Genomic DNA, 10,426 nt, shown 5'->3' with positions numbered 1-10,426 from the left:
ACGAGAGAAGGCAGAACAACACACAATGACTTTTACGTCACAACTACTCGTACAAGCGCAACATTTTGCCAACAAGCATAGCAGCGAGCGAAGCTAAGACGCGTGCCGTGGCATAGCTGCACATGCATGCATGGACGTACACTCGCTCGATCGACTCGAGTTGTCAGTTGTACGGTCGGTCCCGGGCCCGGGATCTTGAGTTGCCAGCAGCTAGCAGGGAGTTGCCCGGGAGATTTGAAAAAGCTTTCACTTCCAAAAAAGTTACAATTATTATAGATCGACATGTAACATTGAAGCAAGAGAACAAAATTGTATGTACTCTTGATGACTTGAAGACATCGTTTGCATTTGTGGTCCTCTGTCCAGCTCCACCCTCCACACCGTGCCGGGATTCAAGATATTCCAAACACAAGACACTGCTAGCATGCTAGCACCAGTCTAGTACTATTTTTTTTGTAGAACATTGTGTTATAGTAACTGGTTGTGCAAACGGTTTAGGTTATTTAGCGCAATAGAAGCACTTACGATTTGTAGTTCGGTGTTCGATCGTGGACATGGAGGCTGCAGTGGATACCCTGGAGGCTCAGGTGAGAAATTGACTTGTTTTCAGCTCACATTTCCCACAGACCAGCATCATTTACTATGTATATGTAATGGTATGTATCAAGAGTCCATGGGCCCTTGCCAAGTACCACACTGTATTATTATCAATTGAAAAGACTTTTTAAGACGGCTCATCGGGTGTGCAAGAATGGACTCGGGGATCGGATGGAGAGCCAAGGATAAATTTATAGAAAAGAAAAAGGACCAAGGAACTACAAGTTATGCTATAATGTCCACTAACACCACCAGTTACTAAGCAATCAGCTCATGCGATAACATTGCACGACACTTATTTGTAGAACGTCAGTACCGTCGGTCAGTGTCATGCAATGTTATCGCATGAGCTGATTGTTTAGTAACTGGTGGTGTTAGTGGATAGTATAGCGTAACTTGTAGTTCCTTGGTCCTTTTTCTTTTCTATAAGTTAACCCTTTATGTACTGATTTCCAGCACAGAATGAAGCAGAATTTGAATTTTCAGCACAATTTTCACCTTCAGCAGGCTATAACTTTGGCCTCCTTCGCTCCATTTCCACAATCTTGGGCTCTTTGGAAATAAAAGCTCCTGGCGAGAGCAACGCCAGGATACCAGGCTCCATCAACTAGCTGCCACAAATCAGGCGCAGGAACACAACAAAGTCGTCTCCAAGCCCAATATGCGAGCAAATTTCCCCATCAACGCCATTCCACTCTTCTCTATCGCAGAACGCTCAAATCTTTTCGAGGTGATTCAAACTTCAGCCAACTACGTCATTATCATGTGCTGAGTTGGTCAAAGAGCACACGAAAAGGGATTTTCCCCCAAAATGGCGAAGTGATCGATAAAATTTTGAATTTGCCGAGACAAGAATACGGCGTGCGATATCTCTGGATTCGTACATCGTAGCTCTTCGGCGATTGTTGCATTGGAAAGCTTAGAGTTTCCGCTACCGAATAGACCCTTCGATTGTTGAATTCGGACAAGAAATGAGTTACGAAGGTTTTACAGATCGATCATGAATACACACCGTACATAAAGGGTTAAAAAAAGGAAATGAAAATAAACTTCATAAAATGAACACACTCATACCATAACACCCGAGGAACAATATGTACGGCTTTTAACATTTTCATGTGACTATCATCAGCAATTATCATCACACTAGGAGTCATGACTGTCATGACCCGACCTCGAGGGTACCACTATCATACCTGCCAACCTGTGCAAACCTGATATCGGAACAATGGCGTACATGTACCTAGGTATGACACATTGAAAATGTATACAAATGTAGCTGTGAGGCGTGCGACAAATGCACTTTTGGGTGCCTATTACCACCCTCGATATCGGGACGGTCCCGGCCAAATCGGTATGGTGGGCAGGTATGGACTATCCATTTTCGAGAATTTTTCCGCAAATTCCCACAGGGACAGCCTACGGGGCTTGTCACAGCCTCCATTCCCCACCATAAACTCGATTAGAGCGCCATAGATTTGACCGAAATCCGTTTTTGTTGAGTTCAATTACTCTAATTTCAGAAATTTTCGGTGCTCAATATTTTCGGTATGAGGGCAACAGGCTAGGTTAGGTGAACAGAAGTTTTCGGTACAGAGAAGCAGTTCCCTGTTGTATTATGCGTGTTAGTGTTTGTTCGGTGTATCGAAATTTTAGGTGTGAAATAGACGCACCGAAAGTACCGAAAATAAAAGTACACCAAAAATTTGTGAAATTACAGTATATGGGTGAACATCAATACAATCATGTACAAAGTTAGTCCAAAATTCTGAACAGCACTTCACGCAGCTTCATTGTAAGAGAAATGGTTTGAAGGCAAACACTGGCCAACGCCCAACTACACTACAGTCTAACAACATAAATAGGTCTCATGTTCTCAACGCTTCAGTTATTGTGACTGTGACGAAGTGGACAAGGAAACAGGGCACCTTTTAAAGTGAATGCTTTGTTTATAAATTAATATGGCTGTGGAGTGCAGTCGTCACGAATAATACCGGTAACTAAACAGCAACAACGGCTACACAAGTACTGTACGTGTAGTACTAGCGGATGACAAATGCTCACACATGCTTTCACCCTGGGCCACTACATGCACTGTACATGTATATACACCTGCGTGACAAGGTACGAGTACTACACGTACGGTACATGTGCGTTCCTTGATGAATTCTAATTTTTCTGGAGTATACCCATGAGATGATCACCTGAGTGGGTGGCTCACTATTTTGTAAATGTGATATGTGAGAAGCTCAGACGAGTGGCATCAGACGCGTGCCAAAATCAATGGGCATATCAGAAATGCAGATATAGCTTCTCCAATTTGTTGATCACACTGTTGCACATGATTCCTTAGAATTGTCAGTCTTACTCGCCGCAGCAGTAGAACTTAGTGCAGGAAGATAGGCTACCATTCACCTTGATCTCCAGTGGGAGCATTCGCCAATTAGTTGACCCAATGTCTTCTGACACGGTCACCTTTACCTTGAAGGAAAGTTTAGGGTTCCCCTCGCGTACATGTACATGACTGATTTACTGTACAACGCTACTTACATTGCTTACATTAATGCTTTGTTTGGTTATTTACATCTTTTCTCTTTGTTGACTTCCTTCAATTTTAGTTCTGTAAAGCCAGCGCTGACCTAGGTCATGTGTCCAGGAGACTGGAGCTGTCCTTCTCAGAGAGCTTGCGTGCTGTCAGCAGAGAAGAGGTATGCCGGTTGAGATATCATAAGCCTTCAAGTCTTTGCATTTCGAGTGAACTTGTAGGGTTGTGGCGACATGTACTGGTAGGTAGCTGGCTTCTTCTTGCTCATGATCCATCAAGTCCACCTGGCGCTGGTCAGCAGGTGATCCCGTCACTTGTACTATACTAGTACTTACTTGCATCTGTGCTTCTCCCTTGACCTGTGTCGGCATTCAAATGTAAGTGGCCACGTCCCGCTTTGCTGTGTGCGTGTTCTCCTGCCGTTGCCATTGTCATCATTCCTTTTTCGCCCCTGCTGTAGCTCAATCCACTCTCACTGTTGACCAGACTTGATGCGGTGCGCAATCGGATGACGGATATTGCTGCTGAACGTCTTGCTCTGGATCAGGAGCTGCAGGTCAGTTGGCAATACTGCCCATGGGCGTCGTGCATGTCCCGTTTGCTAGATGTTTAAAAACATACCTTGTGTTAAACAGCACCTGGCGCAATCGCATGACGGTACAACACTCGGAGACGATTGACTCTACATCTGTATCCAAAATGCCTTACTTGTTCAACTCAGGTCAACCGTCTCCGAGTGTTGCAGCAGTTGTCCTCGCACAAAGCGCTGATACTCATCATCGTCATCATCCTCTCTTGCCCGTTTTAGGGATGCGGCGCGATTGTTGAAATAGGAAACCGTATTTGTGCCATCGTCGTTGACATCCAGCGTCTCGATTTTGACTGTCACGGCAACACTCCGCGTCGCTCGTATTCTGAGCCGAACTGGTGGGCTTGATATATGCTTAGTCTCGCCGCGCCTTACGACGTCTTGGTTGTTAATCAGTCGCACCAGTTGCAGGTAGTCCCTGGCTGACATTTTTCAACCGTTGTTAACAAACACTTCGGTGAGCTCCTTGGATACATCTCTCTTGAGGAATGAGAACAGTTCCGTTTGGCCTTCAACTATGTGTATGACCATACCGCTGTCTACTGCGGTCAGCTCCTCGAAGTCGGTACATGGCTGCCCCGCCACGTCAATTGTGGGGCAAATGTCCAACATAAATCGACCCTGGGAGAGTCTGCGGAAATAGCATGCGGCTTCAAGGGGATTCCGCCCATATCCGACTGAGATAGGGATGGCTTGATGTAGACCGCAGCTACAGTCTTTCCCTGGTGTACAGTGGGGAAGATGTTAGTTCGGATCTTGTCAACGTGCGGCGACTTCACAGCACGCCTGAGCGCAGCAGAGGTCTTCAGGAGGAAACGAATGATGTCGTCCACTGGAGCTTGGATAGAGAGCTTAACTTGGTTGAATAGTCCATCACTTGCAGCACCAGTAACACACTTGCCTGACAAATCACCACGAGTATAGTAGAAGCGTGTCCCCGGAACAACACGATAGTCGTGCCCAGTCTGGCAGTACTGGGCGTGAACACCCTGTTCTTCTCCACCCGCAATAATGGTGGTTTTGAACATCGTTGTAGGCGCGGGAGATGGTAGCTTGAGCTTGGAAAGAGGTTACAGGTCTGGGTTACGAGAAGCACGTCGTTTGGATAGTCCAGACTTCATCCTGGGTGTCTTAAAAGGGTCAATACCTAAGCAGTCAACAACATCTTCACCACCACCACCAGTAGCAGTAACTGTAGCATCACCGTCCATCTTGATATAGCGATAATCACTCACCATTCGCTGAGAGAGAGAGAGAGAGAGAGAGAGAGAGAGAGAGAGAGAGAGAGAGAGAGAGAGAGAGAGAGAGAGAGAGAGAGAGAGAGAGAGTTGATTGATACTGAAACACTCGAGTCGATTGTGAGGTGAATGATCGTAGGTATTTATACCCTCTGACAGGATGAGTTGAAAACAAATTCATTGTAGGTGACGACCTTGGAGAACACGGTGAATTTGTTAAAGATTCAACCAATCAGTACAGAGAATGAGAAAATGAGGAGATTTGACCAATCACAGAACGAGTTGGGATTCAAAGGTCACCGGGCATGTCTGAACTTGTCTGGACACGTCGCCAGTGGCTGGATACACAATGAATAGATGCTAATGTGGATGACGTAGAGCAGCCTTGGTAAATTCATAGAGTATATGAGCAAGATCTGTGGGTAGAGATGACACATGTCCTATCAAATACTCCAGACTGTAGTCATGCCAACAATAAGCATCTACCAGAAGATGCATCGTGTGCATGTCAGTAGATAATAGCAATGGTAGATTGGTTTGAAGAGTGTTCAGCTGCATAGGAGTGAGCGGAGCATCTTTGATGCCTTCCATGAGATGTAAGACGAACAAAAGTGGGAAGCATGATGGGAGAGCTTGCCGCATAATGCGACTGCTCCACAACCGCGACACGGTACTGCACGGTAAATACGGACGTAGCAAGCAAACTGCATCCAAGTTATCATGAAGTATACATGACAAGACTATGGCATAATTCATACTTTTGTACTTGCTGGTCTTCTTCATTGCTTGTAATGACTCTTGAACAGGGTGCTGCTGTGCATGTGGAAATGTTAGCTTTACCTTGTCGAGAAAATGTAACAGGTGCCGATTCACACCTTGAATGCGATTGGAGTAGGTTCAGGTGGGGAGGGCCGAGGGGCGGATGGGCGAGTCCTATAATTATATGCTTTGCCATGTGTGTTTTGTTCTGTTGAATGGAGTTCAGGCTTCGTCGTCAGCTCTGGCAAGCCTGGTGTCACAGAACTGTCAGCTAGTGCATGCGCTTCAGGCCACTGTTGGGCACGAGGTAAATCTTTGAGTTGGCAATGATTGTAACCTTGTTAAAACTGCACTTGGCATGAAAAGGTATCTTTGATTGGACTAGTAATATGACTAGTACCTTCCTCAAATTAATTCCAGTCGATCGCCTCCTTGAAATTCTGGAGCTACATGAGAAAGATACGAAAATAACAGGTTTCATGGCTCACCTCATAGCCAGTTGCACCGATTTTCCCCGCATCCGTAAAAACACCCCAGCTCCCGGAGTTGATGATGTCAGATGCAGATCCGACTGCATTGCTAGGTGTCAGGTTCACATGGAGTGGTCAACGACCAAAAATCCCGTTTGTTGCATTCAACAGTCTCTGGTAAAAGAATATACATGTATCCGATGAAAGCACAATACATGCAAACGTGGAGAGAGAGAGAGAGAGAGAGAGAGAGAGAGAGAGAGTTAGGAGAGAGAGAGAGAGAGAGAGAGAGAGAGAGAGAGAGAGAGAGAGAGAGAGAGAGAGAGAGAGAGAGAGAGAGAGAGAGAGAGAGAGAGAGAGAGAGAGAGAGAGAGAGAGAGAGAGAGAGAGAGAGAGAGAGAGAGAGAGAGAGAGAGAGAGAGAGAGAGCAAACAATCTCGAATAAAGGCACACCTGTCTCTTTGTTTCAAAATGACTTCCCTTTTTTTCCCCAGTAGGATATTGTAGCAGACGTGTACAAAACATTCAAAAAAGAGCACTGTGATTCGGGAAAATGGGCTTGAAATTATGTAAGACCACTGATTGGAAGAGGTTGAAGCAACAACAGGCCCGTGCTCGTAGGAGAGAAAATGTGGTTTACTTGCTTATTTATAGATGTGTGTGTGTGTGTGTGCGCACGCAATCTGCGAACTGAACTGTTTCGTCCTTTGTGGACTCATCAGCACAGCACCATGCTAGAGTGCTCAAACTGACAAGTCAGTTGTATGTGTGCATATAGTGGCACGTTCAACGTGATAAAGTCGTCTGCACTTGTCGTGTGCTTTCGTAATGCAGCCCATGACCGTTGACGGAGACATGTCGCTGGTATGTGGAATGGCTGGGGTGACCCTTTCCCCTCGATCACCAGTCGCCAGTAGCGATTTTGCATCTCCGTCGGAATCCGTTACCAGCTTGTCCCGCGATGAGTCCGTCAGCAGCTATGATGGTGAGTCTTGGGCATGCATGGTTTGTGTGGCTTCCACCGGAGGGTGGCGGTGCTGTATAGTCCTGTGTGTGTTGAGACTAGGTACCCCCCCCCCCCCCCCCCCGCGATGAGTCCATCAGTAGTTAGGACTGTGATTCTTGTAGGCATGCACGCTGTGTGTTTGTGTGACTTCCACCAGAGGGTGGTGGCTCTGTATAGTCCTGTATGTGTTGAGTGTAGGCTCGAATCTGTTTATCTTAACATATCATTCTGTTTGTTTTGTTTGTGTTTCTCGTGTACCGTTTCCATGACTTGACAGACATGACCAGTGGTAGTGAGGTCTCAAGTCACATGACCAGTGGCAGTGAGGTGTCAGGTCACCACTCTCAGGTATTGGACATTGCACTTACCCCAATTGGGCCGGTTCATTTTACGAAAACGTGCAGTGTTCTCTCTCTCTTGCTCTCTATTCTATCAATATTTCTATCAATATCTCTCTCACGCGCTCGCACGCACGCACACACACACACACACACACACACACACACACACACACACACACACTCCCTGCTGTTGCTATGACTGTGGTGTAGCCATGTGCACTTTGAAGTGCTTTACGCGTGTATTGTGAATTGTGATTGTGTTCTGGTTACTAGTATCTTGCATCATGGGTAGGTGTCAGGGATAGTGTGTCAAATGAGCCTTATACACCTGAGACACACTCCTTTTCAACAGTCGTTGTCCTACTCAAGGTAGATGTGATACACTGGTTGAAGCACACTGCACCAATGCATGTTTCCCTTAAATCATTAATGCGTTGCATACTAGTATTATGTTTGAATTTCTTCGTCTTCAATTTGCAGGTGACTACGGAAACGGGTGGTAATCAGGTTCATTTCGCATCGGGTGAGCTATGGAGGGCTTGCTATCCTGCTACATCACATTGTGCTATTCTATAAATCAGTTACTTCGTTCTGCCTTAACACTGGGCTTTCTTCAACTTGATCAAAGCTGAACACAGGAAGAAACCATTTTGGAATGGTCAACTTTACCTCGAGTATATCTGAACTATTTTCTCTCGTTGCCGATCCTGTAGATCCAATAGCGTCACACAACCAGCGCTACTCTAAAGCATCTACCCCAGCATCCCGTCGGAAGGGCCAGCCGAGCACGTTCATGCCGTTAACCGAGGAAGAATTCATGACCGTCAGCACTCTAGTGAGACGGAGAGCGAAGCTGAATGATGTGAATCATGTGAGTAGCATAAACTAGCTTGCTTCGTTGTGGCATGCCATTCAAAAGATTGATCATATTATGTGAATTTTCAGTGTACAAATTAGAATTATTCTCTCATACATGTGCTTTTGGAAACAGACGACGACAAGGTTTGCGATCTGGCTTATTCTTTTCTCTCTCTCTCTCTCTCTCTCTCTCTCTCTCTCTCTCTCTCTCTCTCTCTCTCTCTCTCTCTCTCTCTCTCTCTCTCTCTCCTCTCTCTCTCTCTCTCTCTCTCTCTCTCCTCTCTCTCTCTCCCTTCTCTCCTTTCTCTCCTCTCTCTCTCTCTTTCTCTCTCTCTCCCTCTCTCTCTCTCTCTCTCTCTCTCTCTCTCTCTCTCTCTCTCTCTCTCTCTCTCTCTCTCTCTCTCTCTCTCTCTCTCTCTCTCTCTCTCTCTCTCTCTCTCTCTCTTTCTCCCTCCCTCTCTCCCTCCCTGTCGTTCTTGTTCTCTTCGCACGGTTTGGTAGAGTTGAAGATATTGCTTTTAGCTAAAATTATCTTTTAGAAGCATTCTGCTGCAGTGTTGGGCGTAGGCTAAGAGCAACCACGGCCCTGGTAGTACATTTGAAATCAAGACAGCAACTCACTGTGTGGTGTCGCTGTCTTCCTGACCAGGTTTATGAAATCCTCTTCAAGCATTTCAAGGTCGAGAACAACAAAGGTCCGCTGAGCACGCAGAAACTGACTGCAATGGGGCTAGCAATCACTGGTTCAACAGGGCAAGCTAAGCTCAAGGTTAGTGGGAAATCGTGTTAGTTGAATGCAATTTCTATATCCTTGCTTTGTCACGTGCTGCTATTCAGCAAAAGTCTGATTATAACTTTGCGTGAAATCATGATCTTGCAGTTTGGAGTTGATGTACTCTCTATATGAGTGGTGTGTGTGTGTTTGCTGCCCAGTGAACTGGGACTGCGTGTGCAAAACGGTGTGTGGTCGAGATTGTGCTCTATGGAGTAGTATAGTTCACTGATACATGTATGGATCACTCATACATGTGTGAATCACTGATGCATGTACAATGCAACTATGCTTTTCATTGATCATTGCCCGCTGTACTTTTATGTGGCATAATCTTGCCTAGGCTTAGTAAACAGCCCGATGCATGGCAGAAGTGAGAACATCACTGGACGTGCATTTAGCTTGTACTTGTCGTGTACATGCAGCTAGCTCATTAGCTCATGCCCTGGCACATCCTCTGCTGCATAGGGCAATGTTACTCTTCTTCCGTCTCACGAATCTGTTTCCCGGCTGTTTCACTGCTTCCATGTGCACAGAGCCTTGCCGCCCTGAAGTTGCTTCACATATCAAAGGACAACGCTGTCCGAATGCCGTGAGAGCGAGAGTGGATGCCCGCTCAGGCCGGTAGAATACTTCATGTACTATTTTCATAGCACAAAGGCATTTTCACCCTTGTATCTGTGCCTTGTGATTAGATGTCGGCAAGCCTGATTCGTTGCTGAAGACTGACCGTTTTCTTTTCTTCTCTTTTTGAAGTCTTGTTTCCTTTTTTTTAAGTAGTAGCCATCACCATGAAACATTCCTCATTACAAATTAACAAACATTGCTTAGAGAAGAATTTGTTTGCTAAGTTTTGGTACCACAAAGTCTCATTCTGTCTTGAACTCATGAAATACACACTGCTCAACGTTGATTTATCATAGAAGACTACAGTTTTATTAGGATCTTGCCTTTTTTTCAGCACAATCATGTAGACGACACTTGCTTAGAAGCCCTATTGACTGGTGTCCAACAGTTTAAAGCAGGGAGTCGTAAAATACGTATATAATGTACTTGCATGTGGTCTTCTGTGTCACCGAAAGTCTTTCTCAATGTCGTTTGTCCTTCATTCATCGTAACCTACTTGACTATCTTATCCACCCTGTCGGGGTTTCTGCCCCCTTTTCAGAGTTATATATCTCCTTTTCTTTTACTCAGCCTGGTTTACCCAGCTAGCAATGACCCCGAGACCTATGGCTATGGCCGGACGAG

General features: G+C 45.6%; 1 protein-coding gene across 2 annotated transcripts; it reads left to right on the top strand.

Moving 5' to 3' along the window:
• The first annotated feature begins 218 nt into the window (after positions 1-218).
• On the top strand, positions 219-10,224 carry LOC135815459 (spindle and kinetochore-associated protein 2-like). Of its 2 annotated transcripts, XM_065328757.1 has the most exons (10): positions 219-587; positions 3,216-3,305; positions 3,603-3,698; positions 5,955-6,035; positions 7,033-7,183; positions 7,482-7,552; positions 8,026-8,068; positions 8,259-8,416; positions 9,053-9,172; positions 9,712-10,224. In XM_065328757.1, exons 1-10 carry the CDS (start codon positions 555-557, stop codon positions 9,769-9,771), a joined length of 903 nt encoding a protein of 300 aa, XP_065184829.1. In that variant the 5' UTR covers positions 219-554; the 3' UTR covers positions 9,772-10,224. The 2 variants fall into 2 exon arrangements, with proteins under 2 accessions (XP_065184829.1, XP_065184830.1); XM_065328758.1 differs by lacking the exons at positions 219-587; positions 3,216-3,305 and adding an exon at positions 3,328-3,519.
• The last annotated feature ends 202 nt before the right edge of the window (positions 10,225-10,426 follow it).

The sequence above is a fragment of the Sycon ciliatum genome, chromosome 4 (genome assembly GCF_964019385.1).
Source record: "Sycon ciliatum chromosome 4, ocSycCili1.1, whole genome shotgun sequence".
Lineage (NCBI taxonomy): Eukaryota > Metazoa > Porifera > Calcarea > Leucosolenida > Sycettidae > Sycon > Sycon ciliatum.
This window is presented reverse-complemented; position numbering and strand designations above follow the sequence as displayed.

What these genes read in the sequence shown, in the direction of transcription:
- LOC135815459 (XM_065328757.1), top strand. Translation starts at nt 555, where the DNA reads ATGGAGGCTGCAGTGGATACCCTGGAGGCTCAG. An exon ending in GTGCTGTCAGCAGAGAAGAG is followed by an intron (nt 3,306 to 3,602) that starts GTATGCCGGTTG and finishes CCCCTGCTGTAG; the next exon opens with CTCAATCCACTCTCACTGTT. An exon ending in CAGGGCAAGCTAAGCTCAAG is followed by an intron (nt 9,173 to 9,711) that starts GTTAGTGGGAAA and finishes CCATGTGCACAG; the next exon opens with AGCCTTGCCGCCCTGAAGTT.